The 23,781-nt window shown below is 37.9% G+C and overlaps 1 protein-coding gene across 6 annotated transcripts in view; it reads right to left on the bottom strand.

Moving 5' to 3' along the window:
* Positions 1-1,932: 1,932 nt before the first annotated feature.
* Positions 1,933-23,781, bottom strand: part of CLCN5 (chloride voltage-gated channel 5) — a 191,146-nt gene continuing 169,297 nt past the window's right edge. For all 6 annotated transcript variants that reach the window (XM_037159059.2, XM_037159067.2, XM_037159066.2 and 3 more), the window contains 4 exons: positions 22,922-23,108; positions 11,835-12,233; positions 11,472-11,688; positions 1,933-8,579 (listed from right to left, as the gene is read on the bottom strand). In XM_037159059.2, the coding sequence (XP_037014954.1) occupies positions 8,489-8,579; positions 11,472-11,688; positions 11,835-12,233; positions 22,922-23,108 (894 nt within the window). In that variant the 3' untranslated portion in view covers positions 1,933-8,488. The remainder of the gene's footprint in view (positions 8,580-11,471; positions 11,689-11,834; positions 12,234-22,921; positions 23,109-23,781) is intronic.

Raw genomic sequence — 23,781 nt, 5'->3', positions numbered from 1 at the left:
CATGCTTATATCACATGGCAAATGAGCAACAGAGGCTAAAATAAACATGTTCCTGGCCACCTACAAAGGGTTGTATGAGATGATGATTATACATTTCTGACTTGTAAATACAATGTAAGGTCTGGTCATGGATGGGTACATGTGGTGTCCCTGAAAGTTGGTGTACATCTAGGAAACAGACACATCCCCAGGCAAGAAACAGAAACTAAGGTCTCAAGCTTTACATAGCCAGCCATTCCACCAGTACCGTAGTTTTGGAGGTCCTTCTCTGTGCTGGGCACTGTATCTGGTACTTAAGATACAAGAGTGAGCAAATAGAACAGAGTTCTTCTAGGCAGTGGTAAGATGGAGTCCACCAAATAGGAGGCTGATAAGGCTTCAGGGTAGGATGAAGCCTATGTAATACCCCTATATGGTTTTCCAAAGACTAGTCCAAAATCTAGCACCAAACCTCCAGTAATCTGTATTTTAATACCCATTTCAGATGATTCTGATGCACAGTCAGGGCTAGCCAGATGAGCTCATTGAACATCACATCAACTGTACATATGAATTAAGTTTTCTGCCTAGCCAACCCTCAGACACAGTGCTCTTCTGATCAACTTTTAGGAACATTATTATCTCAATGATTACACTGACATCTGGTGGTTATTTCCAGGTTTTTCTCTGTGCAGAACCTGTATTAGATGATGAATTTGTGTGTACCTCATATTCTATCACAGTGACTTTATTTGAGATCTATAGCAACTAGACATGACATTTTAATTCAGAGCCAGTTGCTGATAGCTGGTAATACCTAGATGCATTTTTTTTTCTCAAAAAGTATTTAGATTAGAGGCTGGGGTGGTGATAGTGTGGAAGGATCCAGTAAAATAGTAACATCAAAAACTGAATTTTTTGGTACAATTTTAGGCTTATGAGGGAGTTATTTTTATATAGAGATGTCCTTCCTGAAATGATACCAAGTGAGCCAATGGTATTCAAGTTCTTGGTAGCAACAAGATGTGAAGTCACACTACCTCAAATGTGATCAAATATCAAGTGAAGGAATTCTCAAATGAAAACTTGTACACACAGCAAACTGCCTTACTAGTGGTCTGGCTAACAGAGACAGGGACGAGTAGGAAATACAAATCAGATGCAGAAAAAATAGAGTAAGAAAGTAGGAAAGCCATACTTTAAAGTACAGTAAGTCCTCACAATGTCACAAGTTCTGTGACTTTAAGTGAAATGACATATAACAAAACCAATTTTACCACAGGCTAAATGACATAAACCAGTTAAGCATCTCATCAATGTTATAATGAAAGGATGTTATTCAAGGATCTGCTGTATAGCTTTCCTTTGTTTTCTGTTTTCTAGAGTGGTGTGGAAAGGAAATGTATGGTTATTCAACTACCTCCCTGAAAAGCGCCCTCCTTGGTCACTTGAGGGGGTTCCCAATACACCATGAAAAGGGACATACTAACCCTACTTGATGGGTGATTGAAGCACATTTCAATCACCCATCACACTCCTTGTAAAAACTGAAAGTAGGTAGTCAAGGGCCCTATCAAAGCCCATAATCTTACATCATTAAAAGCTCAAAAAGAGAGAAAAAACTACAGCTCCCAGTTAATTCTCATGCTATCAGGAAAGTATCACTAATGTATGAGGCGAGAACACTTAAGCAGACATAATAAATGAGGTATCTGGATTCTCTCAGAAAACGTAAGCTGTCCCTCATTTGTCTCTTTATGGTAAAAAAGTATTACTGAATCTGTAAATGTAAAAATAATTACTTAATAAATCTTTTTTAAAGAAGTGAGCTTTCTGGTAGTTTTCAGTTGCCTTTTATACTATCATCTCCCAACCCTTGTACCCTGCCCCCCTGATTTTATTATTAAAAATCAGGTACAAAATTGAGTCTTCAGAAACACACCAGACACCAAGTTGAATAAGGCTGTGCTTTATTACATGCATAATTACAAAATCTGTGCTAAGTGGAAATGTATAAAGCAATGGCAACCTGGGTTTAAGCCACACAGAGAAAGGGCTAGACAATTCCATTAAACCTTTTGCCAACATCCATTCCATTGCCTTTAACATGATTGTTTCCATTTCATACAATTTGCATAGCACTTACTAGTCAAAGTACTTTCCATTCATTGTCTCAATTTATCCTCACAACAACCCTGTGAGGTAGGTAGGGCAATTAACACTATCCCCATTTTGCAGATGGGAACACTGAGGCACAGAACGGTTAAGATCTTGAGGCTAGTTAGTAGAAGCATAAGGAATAGAAACCAGGTCTCCTAACTCCCCAGCCCATGTCTTCCTTTTTAGACTGCTGTTATACATGACCAAGGAATAGAATGGAGCGAGCAGGACTCACAGCTTTGGTATGGGCTGTGCCTATGAATGGGGATCAACATCTCTAAAAGTTAGAATAAAGCTAAGAAAGCATGACTATAGGGTTGGCAACACTCAAATAAATAAATGCTCTGAACAGCTCAGCACCAAGATTCCTGTGGAAACTCAAGCTATATTAGTTTTGGTTGGTGCTAGTTTCTGTATGCCTAATTGATGTCTACAGATTAGTTTCAGCAAAACTTCTACCAAATCTTAGGAACTAAATGTTGAGTCACACAGATTTTCTTTGGATACTGCAGTTGGAGCCTGCCCTACAAATGAGCTTATTTCACAGATATTCATATAGTGGTCCATGGGCTAAACCCTCTGATCCTCCTAGCCTCAATGGCTCACCCAAAGGGTGGTATTTCTCCCATAGCCAGAAATGAATGGTTAGAGGTAAGAGCAGGATGCTGGCCTTGATCAAATGAAGAAGAGTTACCATCAATGTCATCCTTAAGTGATATGACCAGGGTACTGTCTGTCAGGCTCAACTCCTTTCTGGCCTGTACCTAGTTACCAGCAGCATAGCTCAAAAGATAGTTCAAAAGAACAAAATATTAAACATCATTTTATCTAGAGTGAAATTAATTCTTAATCATTACATAGTCCCAAAAGAACAAATATATATTTAAAAAGTATATACTTATTAAAAAGCTGAGTACTAAAAAGGCAGGACAATGGAAGAGAAAGGAGGGAGAAGCACTAAAGTAAAATGGAGGAGGGAAAAGGAATACTCTTAAACAACCATATATTTGAGGTACACTCAATATGATAATGAGGCTGAAGATTTCTACCCTGATAAAACCATCTCAGGCCATTCCCTTGTCCTCATTTTGCTGGATGGCATTTCACTCACCAAATCCTAGACTGGCTCTGACTTTCAATAGGTTTGAACTAGTAGATTATAATAAGGTTTCGCAATGAATATAAATCTGACATCAGGATGCTAAAGTCCTTGACACTCCCAATAAATACCACTGGCTTTTGCCCCAACAGTGGACCAAAGCTCCATTGGCCCTATCAACTCAGAGAATTATCTTTCATTATTTTCAGAATGATCCTCTTCTTTCTCCAAGGTTCATATTTGAAACAATATGCTTGTAATAATTGAGAAAGTTTTAAATTTAGAGGAGGGGTGAGAGAAAGAGAGAGGCAGGGGGGAGAGAGGGGAAGAAGGTGGGATAGAAGGGGAGGGGAGAGACAGAGATCATTTTTTAAATCCTCATAATGTTATACTGTTACATGCCTTTCTTTAGGCAAGGCATTCATTCACTCCATGAGTGTGCAAACAGAGGCTGAAGACCCTTTGGCAGGAACTTAGAGGTAGGAATGTATGACTGTGGGATTGGGCTGGGTAAGTCCCAAGAGACCCCATCCAAGAAATGCAAACTCCATACATTGAATACTTTCTTTCTTGGGTGATTACTACACAGTGGAAAGACCAATTTTGTTTCCCACATCACTTGAAAACTTTGCCGATTTCCAGATGTTCAGAAATAAGACTATAGCCAGCAAACGTTTGTGGAATAACCTGAATTTGCTAATACCTACTATTCCAAGAACTTCTCTCCTCAGAGCAAACAACTGAAATTGAAGCAGAGCAAAGTTGAGTGGTCACCACAGGTACATTACATTGATTTCACTTCAAATTTATACAGCTCCCTGAGCTCTGATCTGAGAAAACTTCACCTTTTTCTTTCTAATATACAAGTACATATTAGAAAGACTAAAATATACATTTAAAAATATTTTTCTATCAAAATTCAAAACAATCTACCAAAAAGCTTATCATTTAGGCAATGGCAATAGTGGCTCCCCTCCTGCATGAGTAAGTGCCTTGCCCTATGTCAGTCCTTTCCGTAAAAGTAGACTCACTCGAGCTAAATCCTTTTGCTTGGAAAGCCTGATCTTTGGGAGACTATTTGACTTCTTGTTACCTTGAGGCACATGATCAAGTGGTTTATAAATGCCAGGATATATGGCTGGCCTTCCTTCCACCATATTACACAAACTCATATATTTTCCTACTATGGCTTTTCCATTACCATAACTCTCCATTCCCTCTCCAAAGTAAATACAGGCAGTCCCAGAAGTGGTAAAAAAAAATCGAGGTTTTAGGATAGTTAAGTTCAGAGCACATATATAGACATCTATCTTTTAAAAGACTCTATATTCTATCTCCTGTTTACTTTATAAATTCCTAATTTATCTCAGGGTTTTCAAAAGCTCAATACTCTATGCACTGTCATGAAAGATGCTCTGCTGTTTTCTCTGAACTCATGTAGGTTAATATTGCAAATGTAGGTAAATTGATTCTTCACAGTGCAATGTGGTCAGTCATCAGTATGTACTCTGGCAATATAAAATATGCTGGCTATTTCAAATTCTCAATATTGTCTTCATAGTCATTAAAAACTTAGCTTCAAAAATTGCACTCCTTATAATTTATTTTAAAAAAAGATACTGCGGGATAATAAATACACTTTCCTTCTCATCACCCAACAGAACAAACCAATATTAAGACCCAACTAGGATGGGTGATTTAAATACTTAAAACATACAGCAACAATTACGTTCCATGATGAACTTGATTGCATGCTAAGTTTTTAACAACATATTTGCTCCCTCCACACCTGAACAGTTTTATAACATGATTGAAAATTACTTAACAGCCTTAGACCATACCAAGTCTCCATTACTTCATCATTTTCATGTTCAAACACAACTGAAGGCTGACTACAGAAATTTATACTGTGCTCTGCTCTTCCTGTAAAGGGTTCAAATTCAGCCTTTTCTACCAAAACAATTGAACTGCTTTGCAGTTAAATCAGCAAATTAATCATTTGCTCTGCCAGCTGGCAAAATCAAAGTACTGTCAATATCAGATTATTCACCAGAGAATATCTTTTCTGTACACTATACCACCTCTGTTCCATAGCTGGGCTGAGCCAGAATGATGCCAGAGCCAGAAAAAAAAAAAGGGTAGAATCTGAACCAACTTCTAAATACAAATGATTTTGAAAGTGGCCATTAGTTAACATTTTCATTCCCCCGATTCTTCCCTCCAAAGGTATAACTAATCATCTCTTAACTACTTGGGCTCCTTTAATTTTTTACATTGAAGATCTGAACATACAAAATATAGCAGACTTTTACAAATCTATACACTCACTCCTTTAATGGCTAGATGTTTACCAGATATTTCTTTCTTGAAAAATCCTGAAGTATTTATTAGCATTCTTTTATAAATCATTCCCTTGTATTGGGCCATTTTCTTTTTTTATACCAAAATAGACTAGTTTCAACTCATATTCATTTTAAAATCACAGATTATCTAGTCTTTTACCATTGAGGTCTGTGGCCATTTGAGGCTACTGACAGACTTCCCTATATCAGCTTTGTTTGTTGGTTAAAAGTATGTTTAACTGCTGAATTAGCAATGTCAGAACATTTTCCTTTGCCTCAAGACAAGAAACTGAGTGTTAAGGTGCTGAGTGAGCAGTCTACAGGAACTCTAGCCACAATTAGCCAACCTTGAAGCCAAACCATAGGATTAGACATATAATGGATACCATACAATACAGCTACTTCTAGCATGAGTTACAAGACTTCCTGAGAAGTTGAGGTTAATGGATGAGATTTATCAGGAATGAGGTATCAGGGATATTATACTCTGGAGGGCCAACTGGTGCTTAGCATCTAGAAAGTTTACCTTGGCACAGTGTTATTTGATTTTTTGAATTTAGTCTTTGAAGTAGCACCTTAACACTGGCTCATCTGTCTAAAATTAAAAACAGAGCCTAGAAGAAACACAAAGGCAATCTTAGATACCCTCCATATCGCTGCTGCACTATAAAATGCAACAAAATCTTTCATTGTTATCTAATACCAGAAATACTAACATTTCCTGATTTGCAAATTTTAGTTGGGTGACTGATAAGAAAAGTTAGGTAGTGAACCAGAAATATACAGATAAGAACTTTGGTTTCTACACAATAGAGGGTGGAAAGTAAAATAACTACATCTCATGTGACAAAATCAGTGGCATGGAAGGGACAAAAGATGTAAAGTTACTGAGTCATGGCTTTTATACAATATAACCTAGAGAGTTTTTCATTAAAATGCTTGGGTGATATACTTAAAATAAAAAACTCTGGTGACTGCCTTAATATTTTAAAGATAAAAGTCCAAATAAGCCTCGACTACTTAGATCTGGGCAATACCATAAATTCAGATTTGGGAAAGATAAGAACTAAGAGTAAAAAAAAATCCTAGAATCCAGGACCAAAAGCTCTTAAAATGAGGTATGGGGTGTTTAGGGAGGGAAGGTGGATGGCTGGGAAATAATGCCAAGTGACTGCTGATTTTAGGCCAGAAGGATGGAGAGAAGTGCTGGGAAAATACCTGTAAAATGGGAAAGGCTGAACTTTCACCCCTGCCAGTTAATTCTCACTGCTGTGGGCACTGGTGTGGAAATTTTGGCATGGCAGCAGTGATTGGGTTATGGAGCAAAGCCAATGGCTATGTATTACCTCTGGTCCAAGCATCATGAGATTACTGAGGTTTGGTTTACAATTTAACTAGACCTGGGAATTATTTTTTCTAGTAGGAATGATTAACCAGGCAGAATGTTGAACCCCAAAGAGAGGACTGGGGACTGAGGAGTAGGAAAGGACAAAGAATGGAAGATGAACAACTGCACATGGGTAAAATTGTAGAAAATGAAACAGTGCTTGGAATGGTGGTGGCTCTGTAATTCCACCAGGTGCCCTAGACTGTGATGCTTTCTACTGCTGTTAAGGTGGTAGGAAATTCAGACAGGCACCTTTTCAATTGGATACAAGCACCTTTGGTGTCACCAGGCCTTGTCCACACCTTGGATCTTAGGATGGTTCTTCATTTTATTTAGAATTCTAAGGAGCCTCAAGGGAATCACAGCTGCCTATTATGTTCCAATGTCTTGAATATACCCCAAGCCAAAATTCATGTTCACAGGGACAACACTGGCCTGTTCTATGTACTTAACACTGGGAGGAGGCATGGGCATCCAGTTATGTTAGTACTGGTTGTCTTTATGAAGGAATGCATGAGAATGCAGATACAGCTCAGAATCTTCCCTAGTTTACCAGTATGCAGCCTAGACTTGGTTCTTTTTACTATCCTTACATATTCCAGAAGCCTAAAGCACCATCACTCACGGAGGTGGCATCTGGGTAAAAGGATGAGTTGGAACCTCACGAGGTTTTAAAACTCCTAGTCATTGACTTGCTTAGAACTTCACAAATCATTCATCTGGAGAAATCATTTCTTGCTTCTAACAAATTCATGGCAAAGTCCTTGTCTACTAGCTAACAAATACCATCTGGAAAATTACCCTTCTTGCAGACAAGGAGAAGCTCTATAACTTATCTTTGTGCACTTGAAGAGTACCAGAAACAAGCAAGCTATAAAATCAACTTATCTAAATTCATTTAGAGGAGATTAACCAAAGCAGCATTGTCTTATAATAAGATATTACAATTAACAGATACATACACACACAAACTAATAATGCTAAATATTGTAACAGGAACAAGATAACATTTGAACTGAATTTTCACAGTCTGGAAAATACCATTGCAATTTTCCTTCTGGCTTTCTTTTCTGTTATTGGAAAAGTAAAGCCACTTAATTTAAACTTCATCTTTCACCAATGATAGTTAGAGTCAAAAAAAAAAGTGACTTTCATGAGTTTCCTACAGGCTATCGGTCAGGGCAGTTGGAACTTTTCTTGCATAGTTTTCAGTGATTGCATACTGGCTAACAATTATGTTTTAAATTAAAAAAAATATATCTTAAGAAAGAAAAAGAATTAAACCACAGCAATCTTGTTTAATCTTTCATGAAATCTTCTTAATGCAACATCACAGAAGCCTAACTGCACATTCTCCTAAAGAGAAGATTAATTTCCAGAAATTATTATGTAGTACAACTGGTTAACTTGTAGGAAAGAGATAACACACTAATATAATTTCACCATTCAAACATGGGAAATGTGTTTTGGGTACCCAGTCAATAAAATATATCCATGGTTTGCAATGTCCTTCTTGTGATTCTAGTTGAAAAGAATGGAATCGGGATCTTGGTTCGCCATCTGTGCTATATGCTTTAATACATCCTTCTTGGTAATGATTCCAAGCAATCGCCTAAAAGACAAAAGAAGACAACAAAACAAAAATAATTATGTAGTCAAAACACCATTCTCAAAGGTGACACTTTTCCTCCTCAGTCTTTTTCAACTTTGAACACTACCTACACTTATAGATGATGAGATAACAGGACTAGGATACATGTACCAGGCCTGTGGGAAAACACAAGGGTCCCTGAAAGCACTGCAAGCATTACTACCTCTAGGTCTGAGATCCTGTTATGGTCTCTGGTTTAAACATTCTTCTCTGCATACATGAATCTTAATTACCTTTTGCAACCCAGTTCAAATGTCCCTCTTTCAGAACACCTTCTCTGCTTCTACAAGCCATCAATAACTGTGTCTTCCTCCCAGCAACAACATGTTCTGTTTCACTTGTCTTGTTTGCACTATATGCACTTATATGTTCTTAGTGTCCCTATAACACTACATACTCTTTGAGGGCAGAGAAGAGTTTTATTCATTTCTGTGTGTCTCCCCGAGTCCAACGGAATATATTCTTATATAAAGTAGGGATTCAGTAAATATTGAGTGAATTAGTTAGGAAAAGTCCCCTTCCTTATTTAAATCCTATAAGACATCTGGGAGTTCTAGCCAAGAGGGAAGCATAGGTAGAAACTCTTCACTTCTTCACACAACTAAAAGGAGGATAACAACAAATCTAAAATCAATAATCAACCAAAAGTGCCAGAAAATCAAACTCCATGGAACTCTGACAACCAAGGAATTAAAGAAAAAATCAACCAGAACAACCAGACCAGTAAGGCAGTGGACCATGTGAGCCAACTCAGAAAAACCGCAGTGAGGCTGCAGCTGTGGCTGCATGGGTGGGGCTGACTGAAGGCAAAACGGAGACTCAGAGCTGACTGTGGACCACGACTGGGGTGGCCACAGTGGGAGAAATTCCCAGTCTCACATTAGAGTCCATTAGAAAGTGCACTAGAGACAAACAGGTGAGCTACACTGTTCCCTCTCTGGCCCCTCCCCCACAGGCAGTGCCACAGTGCAACAAAGAGGGTTGTCCTTCCCAGGTAAATACCTAAGGCTCCAACCCCTTACAACTTATCAGGTATAAAAAGACAAACAAATATGGCCCAAATGAAAGAACAGAGCAAAACTTCAGAAAGAGAACTAAGTGATGAGGAGAGAGCCAACTTATCTGATAGAGAATTTAAAGCCCTGATAATCAAAATGCTCATAGAACTGATTGAGCTTGTTTGAAAAATAAAAAAACAAATGAGCAATACCCAATATGAAATAAAGCAAAATATTCAGGGAACCAACAGTCACAGGAAGGAAACCAGGACTCAAATCAACAATTTGGAACAAAAGGAAAAAATAAACATGCAACCAGAACGGAATGAAGAAACAAGAATTCAAAAAAGTGAAGAGAGACTTAGTAACCTCCTGGACAACCTGAAACATTCCAATACCTGAATAGAGGTGTGCCAGAAGAAGAAAAACAAAAGCAAGAAATTGAAAACTTATTTGAACAAATAATAAAGGAGAACTTCCCCAGTCTGGCAAAGGAAATAGACTTCCAGGAAGTACAGGAAGCTCAGAGAGTCCCAAAGAAGCAGACCCAAGGAGGAACACACCAAGACACATCATCATTAAGTTACCCAAGGTTAAAGATAAAGAGAAAATCCTAAAAGCAGCAAGAGGAGAGAGAGAGTTATCTACAAAGCAGTGCCATAAGAATATCAGCTGATTTCTCAAAAGAAACCTTGCAGGCAAGATGGGACTGGAAAGAAGTATTTATTTGAAGTTGTGAAAGGCAAGGACCTACATCCAAGATGACTCTATCCAGCGAAGCTTTCATTTAGAATGGAAAGGCAGATAAAGTGCTTCCCAGATAAGGTCAAATTAAAGGAGCTCATCATCACCAAGTTCTTATTATATGAAATGGTAAAGGGACTTATCTAAGAAAAAGAAGATAAAAAATATGAATAGTAAAATGAGAACAAACTCACAACTATCAACAAATGAACCTACTAGAAAATAAAAACAACAAAAACAAAAACTAAGCAACCATAATAGGAACAGAATCAGAAAAATGGACATCACATGGAGGGATTTTAGTGGGGAGCGGGAAGTGAGGAATGGGGGGAAAGGTACAGGGAAGAAGCAGCATAAATAGTAGGCATAAAATAGATGGGCAGAGATAAAAAATGGTATAGGAAACAGAGGACTCAAAGAACTTATATGTATAACCCATGGATGTGAACTAAGAGGGGGGATGCTGGAGGGTTGGGGGGCAGAGTGGAGGGGGACAAAGGGGGAAACTTGGGAAAACTGTAATAGCATAATCAATAAAAACACTTAAAAATAAATCCTATAAGACATCTATTATACCCTTTTCCTCAACTTCCCTTCTTTTCCGATAAAAATAGCAGCTCTTCCTTTACTGGATAAGAAATATCCCAGAAAGAAAGAGCCTTGGCCTTGGCAGTCAAAAGACTTATGTTTAAAGGGTACCTCTACTATATCCTAACTGGGAGCCCTAATGTAAATCTTTCAACCTCATTGAAACTTGGTTTTCTTATCCTCAAATAATAATAACAAAGGTATTGTAAGAAGCATATAGCATACATATACTACTTAATACCATTATAATTTCAGTGCTGCCTTTTCATAAGAACATAACTTTTTTTTGTGGGAAGGAACTAAATAATTTATAATGTGCAGCCAACAGTTTACACCTCTCAAACCCATTTTCTTCCCCAAACTTCTTTTGTATTAATTACGACAATAAAAGAAATAAATCCATCTTCATCTCAGAGCTTCAAAAATGCCTGTAAATGCTACTAATATTTGTATGAATTAGGTTCTTCTTTATTTCTCTCCAGTGTTTCCACAATTCAATTTGCCTTCACCAAAGAGCTCTCACCCATTGTGTGTAACCAGGCACTGCCGCAGTCCCAGCTTGCGGAAGATATCCACGACTATCTCCATGGGGGTAAGGTCAGTCACAGTGAAGGGGCTGAGATCCAGGATGTTCCGAAGCTTTAGGGTGTGTGGAGTGTATGGTGGCATTGGAGGAGAATGCTCAGTGAAATAAATGATGGATGTGCTCACAACTCCATCCTGCTTTTTCCGAGCATTTTCTGTTTGAAAAGATGGGGGGAATTGAAAGTTAAAGTGTTATTTCTGGCTCATAACTACTCCCTCCTTCCCTCCATCTTCCCCCATTTCATGAATATTTACATATTTTCACAGTTGATTCTATTACCCCCTTTTCTGGAATCCTTACCAATTGAAATAATGAGATCTCTCCGGAGGACAAAACCCACAAGCCTTTGGGACTCCCGGGACACCACTACTGGGAAGCCACTGTAAGTGGTTTCACTGATTATGGTCTCTACATCTTCCACAGTCATACTGTCCTGAGTAAGGACAGTCAACAAAGGATCATTTCTCCGGGGTTTCATCACATCCATTGCCAGGGTCTTATGAGCAAACTCTTCTTTGGCTTCAAGAAAGGGGTATCCATTGAGACGAATGTGGGCATCATAGATGCCCTCCCGACCAAGAGCATCTGCTACCCACTTGCTTGTCATTGCTGCAGCCATCAGAGGCACAATATATTCCAAGCCACCAGTTAGTTCAAACATTATGACAACAAGAGAAACAGTCATCCGAGTTACTCCACCTGCAAAGTTACAAACAAGGCTGTTGAAGGCAGGAAAAGTATAAGATTTATTACAGTTATCCTCCTACAGGTGCCATTCAGGAACAGCTTATTTACCAAAAACATTGTTAAAAGGAGGTCTCACATATAACTGTACAGATTCCACCAATACACTAAAGAAAGTTTACAATGCTCATAGTCATAGTTCTTAAAATAACATCTACAACATTGCAAGATACTTTTTGTTTCATCTGTTATTTTTGTTTCATCTGTTACTCCCCGAAAGTATAAAAGTAATTGCAGAAGATATCCATAATTTGCATAACACTACAGAGACTAGAGGTTCTCTGGGATGTGCAGACACATTGAGAAAAATTCAAACAATAATAAAAGGATACAAAAGAAAGTCATTATCTATAAGTGCATTGCCTAGAAATAAGCACAGTAAAAAATCTGAATGACTTTTTCAGTTATTTACTATGCAAAAATATATTTTTACATACATAACCTCATATTATATGTTTAATTCCCCACAAGCCAAAGAGAGAATTTTAAAGGCAGCAATAGAGACAGTCAGTAACATGCAAAGGAACCCCCATTACAATCTCAGCTGATTCCTCAACAGAAACACTATAGGTGATAGAGATTGGCAGGAAATATTCAGAGTAATGAAAGCTAAGCACACACAGCCTAGATTGTTCTACCCAGCAAGGCTGTCATTTAAAACTGAAGGCTAAATAGAAAACTTTCCAAACAAATTAAGGTTAAAGGAGTTCATTACCACCAAACCATCACTGCAAGAAATGTCAAAGAACCTTGTGTAACAAGAAGAAATAGAGCAAAAAACATAGGTACAATATAAAAATGGCAATAAATAAGTACCTATGTATAATAACCTTAAATGTAAATGGATTAAATGCTCCAATCAAAAGACTGATCTATCAGTAGCTGAATGGATATGAAAACATAACCCAGATCCAATCAGTAGCTGAATGGGTAAGAAAACATGATCCAGATATACACTGTCTACATGAGACCAAACTCAGAGCAAAAGGTTTCCACAGGCTGACAGTAAAGGAATGGAGGAAAATATTTCATACAAATAGAAACAACAAAAAGGCAGGTGTAGCAATCCTTATAAGTGACAAAACAGATGTAGAAACTAAGGCCATAAGAAAAGATAAAGAAGGTAGCTTCATATTCTTTTTTTATTTTTTGACTTGATCTTGATACTGATTAATCCTAATTTTAAAAGTATATTTTATTGATTATGCTATTACAATCATCCCAATTTTTTCTCCCCTTTATTCCCCCTCTCCCCTGCACCCCCACCAAGATTTCTTTTATATATTTAGGTGCAGCTGTGTTGGGTGTGTATATGTTTACAATCCAACAAGAGGACATAATCCTTGTAAACATATATGCGCCCAATATAGCACCACCTAAATACATAAAAGAAATCTTGGTGGACTTTAAGGAAGATATTGACAACCATACTGTTATAATAAGGGATTTATACAACCCACTATCAACAATGAACAGATGTTCCATACTGAAAAACCAACAAGGATATAGCAACACTACACAACACACTAAATTAGGGGTGTCAAACTCATTTTCACTGGGGGCCACATCAGCCTCACAGTTGCCTTCAAAGGGCCCAATGTAATTTTAGGACTGTATAAATGTAAGTACTCCTTAAGAGTTAAGTGAGAGCTCTGCACTGCTGCTGGGTAGAAACTAGATGCCAGGCCAGATAAAACAAGGTGGAGGGCCAGATTTGGCCCGCAGGCCTTGTGTTTGCCACCCATGCACCAAATCAAATGGATTTAATTGATATATACAGAACATTTCACCCCAAAGAAGTTTATACATTCTTTTCAAGTGCACATAGGTCATTCTCAAAGACAGACCACATGTTAGAACACAAAACAAGCCTGAACAAATTAAAGAAAACTGAAGTCACGTCAGGCATTTGCTCAGATTGAAAAGGAATGAAATTAGAATCAACCTCAATAAAAAAGAGTAAAAAACATTCAAATACTTGGAGGTTAAATACTGTGACATGTTATTAAATGAGTGGGGAACCAATGACGTTAAGGAGGAGGTAAAATTTATTCCTGGAAATAAATGAAAATGAACATACAACAACCCCAAATCTATGGGACACAGCAAAAGCAGTCCTGAGAGGGAATTTCATAGCACTACATGCCTACCTCAAAAAGCAAAAAACAAAAAACAAAAAAAACCTCAAATAAACAATCTAACATTATGCTTAAAAGAACTAGAAAAACAACAACAAAGTCTAGAGTAAATAGAAGGAGGCAAATGGAATCAAGATCAGATCAGACATCAGTGATACAGAGACTAAAAAAGCAATACAGAATATCAATGAAACCAGGAGCTGGTTCCTTGAAAAGATAAACAAGACTGATGGATCTTTAACCAGACTCATCAAAAAAAGGACAGAGGGAACCCAAATAAATAAAAGCATAAATGAAAGAGGCAAAATAACAACTGATAGCACAGAAATACAGGATATTATAGGAAATTACTATGAACAACTATATGCCAACAAATTGGTCAACCTGGGAGATATGGACAAATTTCTATAAGCAGACAATACAAAACTGAATCAATAAGAAGCAAAAAACCTGAATAGATAAATAACAATGAATTAAATTGAAGCAGTAATCAAAAAACTCCCAGCACACAAAAGCCCTGGACAAGACAGCTTCTGTGGTGAATTTTACCAATCATTCAAAGAAGAACTACCTCCAATCCTTCTCAAACTGCTCCAAAAAATTTGAGAGGAAAGAAGACTTCTAAGCTGTTTCTATAAGGCCAATATCATCCTAATTCCAAAAGAAGGTAATGGCACAACAAAGAAAGAACATTATAGGCCAATACCCCTGATAAACATAGGTACTAAAATCCTCAACAAAATATTAGTAAACCAGGTCCAGCAATACATCAAAAAGATCATACACCACAATCAAGTACAATTTATCCTAGGGATTCAAGGTTGGTATAATATTTGCAATCATCAAATGTGATTCACCACATAAACAAATGAAAGACAAAATCAGGATCATATCAATAGAAGCAGGAAAACACTTGGATAAGTGCTGGATGAAATCCAGCACCCATTCATAATTTTTTTAAAACCCCTCTTAGCAGAGGGGGAATAGAGGGATTACACCTCAATATAATAAATGCCATACATGAAGAACCTACAGGTAACATCATTTTCAATGGGCAAAAACTAGAAGTGTTCCCTTTAAGATCAGGAACAAGACAGGGATGTCCACTTTCATCACTCTTACTCAACATAGTAGTGGAAGTCCTAGCCACAGTGATCAGAGAAGAAAAAGAAATGGCATTGAAATTGGAAAGGAAGAAGTAAAGCTGTCATTATTAGCAGATGACATGATATTGTACATAGAAGACCTTAAAGAGTTCACCAAGAATGTACTACATCTAATAAATGAATTGGCCAAGTAGCAGGATAAAAAATTAATACCCCAAAATTGATGGCATTTTTATATACCACTAATGAGCTATCAGAGAAACTAAGAAAATAAACCCATTTCCTATTGCAACAACAACAGAAAAATAAGATACCTAGGAGTAAGTTTAACCAAGGACATAAAAAAGAACTGTACTCTGGAAACAATAAGCCACTAAAGAAAGAAATTGAACAATATACAAATAAGTGGAAGCATATACTATGTTCATGGATTGGAAGAATTAACATCACTAAAATGGCTATTTTACCCAAAGCAACCTATACGTTCAATACAATTCCTATTAAAACACTAACAGCATACTTCACAGAACTAGAAAAAATAGTCCAGAAATTTATATGAAACCATAAAAGACCCCAAATAGTCTCAGCAATTTTACAAAAGAACAAAGTCAGAGTTATCACAACTCCTAATAACAAACTATACTATAAGGCCACTGTAATGGAAACAGCCTGGTAATGGCACATATAGAACAGACATATAGATCAACGGAACAGATTGGAGAATCTGGGAATAAACCCATGCCTGTATGAGCAATTGATATTTAACAAAGGTGATGAGTGCATAAAATTGAGCAAAGGCAATCTCTTCAATAAATAGTGTTGGAAGAACTGGACTGGTATATGCAAAAATATTAGACTGCCAATTTACACCATACACAGAAATAAACTCAAAGTGGATGAAAGACTTAAATGTAATTTCTGAAACCATAAAAATCCTAGAAGAAAATATACAAAGTAAAACATCAGATATTCAACCTAGAAATATTTTTGCCAACATTCTCCTCAGGCACTGGAAACAAAGCAGAAAATAAACAGAGGAAACTACCTCATATTAAAAAGTTTCTGCCCTGGCTGGTGTAGCTAGGTGGATTGAGTGCGGGACTGCGAACCAGACAATTGCAGTTCAATTCCCACTCAGGGCACATGCCTGGGTTGCAGGCCGGTTCCCTGCAGGTCAGTTCCCAGCAGGGGATGCATGAAAGGCAACCATACATTGATGTTTCTCTCCTTCTCGCCTTCCCTTCCCCTCTAAAGATAAATAAATAAAATCTTTTTAAAAAGTTTCTGTATAGCTAAAGAAACCATCAGCAAGACACATAGGGGACCCACTGTATGGGAGGACATTTTTGCCAATGACACATTTGACAAGGGCTTAATATCCAAAATGTACAAAGGACTAATACAACTCAACACCAGAAAGACAATCAACTCAATTAAGAAATGAGCAAAAATCCAGAAAAGAACTTCTCCAAAGAGGACATACAGAGTACCTGTAGACATGAACAAATGTTCAACATCACTAATCATCAGAGAAATGCAAAGTAAAACCTCAATGAAATATCACCTTACACCTGTCAGAATGGCTACCATCAATAAATCAATAAACAGCAAGTGTTGGCAAGATTGTAGAGAAAAGGGAACCCTAAGTACACTGTTGGTGAGAATGCAGACTGTACAGACACTTTGGAAAACAGTAAGGAATTTCCTTAAAAAAACAAAAATGGAAATGCCTTTTGACCCAGTGATTACACTTCTGAGAATATACCCCAGATATCCCAAAACACCAATACAAAAAAATATATGCACCCCTATGTTTATAAATAGCAGCACTATTTACAACAGCCAAGATTTGGAAATACTCTAAGTGCCCACCAGTGGATGAGTGAATAAAAAAGCTGCAGTACATTCACAGAATGAAATACTACACAGTAGTAAAAAAAGAAGAAACTCTTACATCTTGCAGCAACCTGGATGGACCTGGAAAAATTATGCTAAATGAATTATGCCAGTCAGTGAAAGACAAATACCACATGATCTCACTTATATGTGGAATCTAATGAATGCAATAAACCAACCAACAAAATATTAACAGAAGCTTAGATATATAAAACAGAGAGACAGTGGCCAGAAAGGAAGAGGAGCGATGGGATGAAAGATGGTGAAGGGACTAACCAAACACTTATGCACAATCTATGGACAGGGACAACAATATGGGGACTGGCTTGGGTGAGGACAGGGTGGGGCTGGGTGGAGGTGAGGAAAGGGAGAAAAAGCAGGGACGACTGTAACAGCATAAACAATAACAACAAAAATAATTCCCCACATGCTTCCTTTCCACTTTATGGTGGAGAGATTTTGTATATGATTGAAAATTTATCCAGCAATACATTAAAAAGATCATATACCACAATCAAGTGGGATTCACCCCAGGGATGCAAGGATGGTACAATATTTGCAAATCAATAAATGTAAAACACCACATAAACAAAATGAAGGACAAATATCACCCAATCATATCAATAAATGCTGAAAAAGCATTTGATAAAATCCAGCACCCATTTATGATAAAAACACTCACCAAAGTGGGAATAGAGGGAGTATACCCCAACATAATAAAGAGCATATATGAGAAACCTACTGCCAACATCATACTCAATAGGCAAAAACTAAAAGCTTTCCCCTTAAGATCAGGACCAAGACAAGGGCGCCTGCTTTCACCAATCTTGAATATTCAACATACCACTGGAATTTCTAGCCCCAGTGATCAGACTAGAAAAAGAAATAAAAGTCATCTACATTGGAAAGGAAAAAGTAAAATGTTATTGTTTACAAAAAATATGGTAATGTACCTAGAAACTGTCATCATTTACAGAAAACATGATAGTGTACCTAGAAAACCCTATAGTCTCCACAAAAAAACTACTCGACCTGCCCTGGCTATTGTGGCTCAGTGGACTGAGCATGGGCTGCAAACCAAAGGGTTGCTGGTTCAATTCCCAATCAGGGCACATGCCTGTGTTGCAGGTCAGGTCCCCAATGGAAGCCATGTGAGAGGCAACCACACATTGATGCTTCTCTCCCTCTCTTTCTCCCTCCTTTCCTCTCTCTCTAAAAATAAATAAATAAAAACTTTAAAAAAAAAAACCCTATTTGACCTAATAAGTGAATTTGGCAAAACAGCAGGATACAAAGTCAATATTCAAAGTCGATGGCATTTTTGTACACCAACAATGAAATACCAGCAACACAAACTAGGAATAAAATTCCATTTGCTACAGCAACAAGAAAAATAAAGTACCTAGGAATAACTTAACCAAGGAGGTCAAAGACCTGTTCTTGGAAAACTGTAGAACACTGAAGAAAGAAATTAAGGAAGAAACAAACAAATACCTTGTGGTATATGGAAGCATATACCATGTTCATGGATTAGAAAAATTAACATCATTAAAATGTCCATACTACCCAAAGCAATCTATAGATTCAATGTAATTACTATTAAAATATGAATAGCATATTTCACAAATCTAGAACAAGTTTTCAAAAATTTATGTGCAACCAAAAAAGACCCTCAATAGCCTCAGCAATCTTGAGAAAGAAGAACAAAGTAGGAGGGATCGCAATGCCTGATATCAAACTATATACTACAAGGCCACTGTAATAAGTTTAACAATAACCCACAACCTTCAGACCAACTAGTGCCATTGTAATCAAAACAGTCTGGTACCAGCATAAGAACAGATACATAGATAAATGGAACAGAATAGAGAGGCCAGAAATAAACCCAGGTCCCCATGGTCAATTAATATTTGATGAAGGGAACATGAATATACAATGGAGTAAAAAAATAGCCATTTCAATAAATGGAGTTGGGAGAACTGGACTGGTACATGCAAAACAAACAAACAAAAACCTGGACCACAAACTTATACCATATACCAGAATAAACTCAAAACAGATAGAAGACTTAAATATAAGTTATGATGGTATAAAAGTCCTTGAGGCAGTAACATTTCAGATAGTCCATGAGCAATATTTTTGCCAATATATCTCCTAGGACAAGAGAAATATGGGGAAAAATAAACAAATGGGACTACATCAAATTAAAAAGCTTCTGCATGGCTAAAGAAATCATCATCAAAGCGAAAAGGGAACTGACTGTATGAAAGAACATATTTGCCAATGATACATTGCACAAGAGTTTAACCTCCAAAATATCTGAAGAATTCATAAGACTTAACACCAGAAAGACAAACAATCTGATTTAAAAAATGAGCAAAAGACCTGAATAGGCACTTCTCCAAGGAGGACATGCAGATGGTCCATAGACATATGAAAAGATGCTTAACATCACTAATCATCAGAGAGATTCAAATTAAAACCATAATGAGATATCATCTCACACCTGTCAGAATGGCCACCATTAATAAATCAACAAACAAGTGCTGGCGAGGATGTGGAGAAAAGGGAACCCTAGCACACTGTTGGTAGGAGTGTAGACTGGTACAGCCACTGTGGAAAACAGTAAGGGGTTTCCTCAAAATATTAAAAATTCAACTGCCTTTTAACCCAGCAACTCTGATGCTGGGATTATACCCTAAGAACCCTGAAACACTAATCCAAAAAAACCTATGCACTGCTATGTTTATAACACCACAATTTATAATAGCCAAGTACTGGAAGCAACCTCAGTGCCCATCAGTAAATGAATGGATAAAAAACTATGGTACATTTATACAATGGAATACTACACAGCAGAAAGAAAGAAGGAGCTCCTACTCTTTGCAACAGCATGAATGGAGCTGGAGAGCATTATGCTAAGTGAAGTAAGCCAAGTGGTGAAAGAGAAATACCATATGATGTCAACTATAAGTGGAACCTAATCAACAAAAGAAACAAGCAAGCAAAATATAACCAGAGACACTGAAATTAAGAACAAACTTGACAGTGACCAGAGGAAAGGTGAGAGGGGATAATGGGGATAAAGGGAAAGGATTTTCAGGAACAAGTATAAAGGACACATTGACAAAACCAAAGGGGCTTAGGATCAAGGGTGGGAAGTGGGAAATGGCTGGGGTAGGGTGCAGTGTTGGGGGGAAAATGGAGATAATTGTACTTGAACAATAATTAAAAATGTGAAAAAAGAAAACAGCTAAAGAAAAAAAGAAATGATAAATGAAGGAACAAATAAATATGTAGGTATCTAAAAAAAAAAGGGAAAGAAAGAAGGAATTCCTACCTTTTGCCACAGCATGGATTGAACTGGAGAATATTATGCTAAGTGAAATAAGCCAGGTGGTAAAAGACCAATACCACATGATCTCACCTATAAGAAGAATCTAATGAACACAATGAAGTAACAAGCAAAATAGAACCAGAGGCACAGAATCATGGAATAGACAACAGTGGCCAGAGGGGAGGGTGGAGGAGAACAATGGTAGAAAGAAGGGGAAGGGACTAGTCAAAGAACATGTATGAATGACCCATGGACATAGACAATGGTGTGGAGATTGACTAAGGGAGTGGGGGGTGGTCTGGGTAGAGGAGGACAAAGGGAGGAAAATTGGGAAAACTGTAATAGAATAACAATAACAAAATTTTAAGTGATATTTATTTAAAACTGTGTTTAAAGATGTTAAATATCAACATCACATTCAATGGGTGCATAATCTAACATTAAATATATATACCATAATTTATTTAACCAATCCCTTACTGTGCACATTTAGGTTGATTCCAACTTTTTGCTATCATAAATAATACCATGATGAACATTTTTGTGCAGATATCTTTGTGGGAATTTCTAATGATTTCCTCAGTATGATGAAATTTGAGAGTAAAATTACTTGTAAAGTGGAGGAATGTTAGATATATAATAAAGAATGCTTTCATTTTTTAAGTATTTAGCAAGCATTTAATAAAGGAGTATGCTATCATAGACAATAGGGGAACCTACTTTTAATAAAGCAGTTAGAGAAAAATGCTGTGTGGAAAAATATTTAGCAGAAAGTTTAAAGGCTGAATGGAACCAACTATGCTACAGCTGGGAGAGAAGCATTCTTTGAAGAGGGAGCAGCAAGTACAAAGATCAGGATAGAGAAATAGGCTTGATATATCTGAAAAAACCCAGGGCAGGGAAGGATGGGGAAAAAAACCCTGTATTTTGGGCAATCAAGGATGCTTTCTTAAAGTGTTGTAGACCACTCTACCTGATTTTAGAAATTGTATCTCTACCCCTTGTGACTAAGGGCGAGAGACAACCTTTGGAATGTCAGCCGCAGGAGACAAAGCTTGTCTCTGGTAGCAAACGCTGCCTCAATTCCTCTCCCTGCCCCCAAAGGTTGGTCGGAAGTCAACGATGGGTAAGACCCCTCACAGCAGGGGGGCAACCTAAGCCAGTCAATCACTTGGGAGGCCTTCAGGGAAGGACTGGGGGGCTGCAACAAAGAGCAATGGACTCTCACCCCCTGGCTTTGACATAACCCAAGTCCCCATGTTCTCTGGGAGAAGTGCTTCCTGGCTCTAATCCTCTTAAGCCTGGATACCTGATGGGGAGGGGTGCAGCTCCTTGCCTTGCCAGAGCGTGTCCTGGGGGAAAATCTGGCATCACAAAGACTTCCTGATAAACCTGTGAAATCTGCTCTGCTAAGAGGGCTTTCATTCATATGATAAGCGTCCCAGAGGAAATGGGTATGTCTCCCAAAGTTTCTGCAACTCTCTTCCTGACAGACACTGACTCAGACTCTGAAGCCCTCAGATATCTTTGAAATGTTATCTACTGTTTGATCCTTGCCGCCCTGTATTCCTGTCTATTACAACCCAATAAAAGGCTATGGAAGAGGGCGCTCAGGGCCTTTTTCTCCTCGGAGAAACTGGCCACTGCTGGCCTTTGTTTCCCCTGAGAAACTGGCCACAGCCCACTCCTCCTCCCCAAACAGATCCAGCATGTCTCAGCCATATTTATTCATTCACACATGTCCGTGGCACCGGGGGGACTTGCGTAGAAGTCGCCCCCACATTAAAGCACTTGAAAAATGGCAAACCAACAGGAAATGGTCACTTTAAAAAAAATCTGTAGTCAAAAATTTGTGGAAAAAAATCTGTAGTCAATTGTGTTTAACATCGTTCTTCTTTTTAAAAAAAATACTTTTTATTTATATTTAGAGAGGGGAAAGGAGAGAGAGAGGGAGAGAAACATCAATGTGTGGATGCCTCTCATGCACCCCCTCCTGGGGACCTGGCCCACAACCGGGGCATGTGCCCTAGACTAGGAATCAAATTGGTGACCCTTTGATTCACAGGCTGGCAATCAGTCAGCTGAACCACACCAGCCAGGGCTCATTCTTCATTATTATGTCACCTGGGTAGCAACTTCTTTGAAATTAATGCAAACGCTACTCACCTAAGCAGGCTGCAGCACCAACCATTGCATAAAGGCCAGGAGTAATGCAATCAGCTCCTTGGCTACACCAGCTATTGAAGATGCCCCAGTCATGGTGGTAATAGGCCAGTTGTTCCATTCCTACTCCTAAAAGTCGACCTGCTATAGCACCAACAGCCATGCTAGGGATAAAGAGGCCAGAAGGGATCTGCAAAGAGAAAGCAACATAAGGTTAGTAAGAAATGACAGGATTGCTTGGTATATGTAATGGTAGGAGATTGACCCTCTGCAAAGCAAACAGGCCAATACCAATGTAACTACGCACTATGCTAGCAAGTGGCTGTAAAGATTTGTGTAACACTACAGAGACTAGAGGTTCTCTGGGATGTGCAGGCAAGTACAACTGCAAAGAAGCTTACCCTTATTTGGGGTCCATCAGGCTAGAGCCTGAACTCTCCAGATCAACACAGAACTGGAGGCAGAAATTAAGCCTTCTCAAATAAAAAGGAAAATAGATGGAGTTTCTCATATATGCAGACACCTTCCCCAATCTTGAATTCTTACTGACAACAATGACCCTTTATTGACTATCTACTATTTTCTATTCTGAATGCTCTAAACATAAGATTTAAGGAGGTGGGTGCTATTCCCAAATCACAAAGAACCCAAGGTTCAGAGAGGTTAAGTAACTCACCCAAGGCCAAGATTTAGTAAAATACTGGTGCTTGAGTTTAAATGGAATGCTCATAACTACTCTCATATAATGAACCTTAACCCATTACTCAGAAAAAGAATGGCACATCAGGATTCAGTTTATTTTCTAACAATAAAAAATTAAATTATTAATTCTTTTAAATAAGATAGTGACTGTGGTTGCATGA

The sequence above is a fragment of the Artibeus jamaicensis genome, unplaced genomic scaffold, assembly GCF_021234435.1.
Source record: "Artibeus jamaicensis isolate MK-2021 breed Jamaican fruit bat unplaced genomic scaffold, CSHL_Jam_final contig_60, whole genome shotgun sequence".
Lineage (NCBI taxonomy): Eukaryota > Metazoa > Chordata > Mammalia > Chiroptera > Phyllostomidae > Artibeus > Artibeus jamaicensis.
The sequence above is the reverse complement of the archived record's forward strand: the minus strand, read 5'-3'. Positions and strand labels throughout refer to the sequence as shown.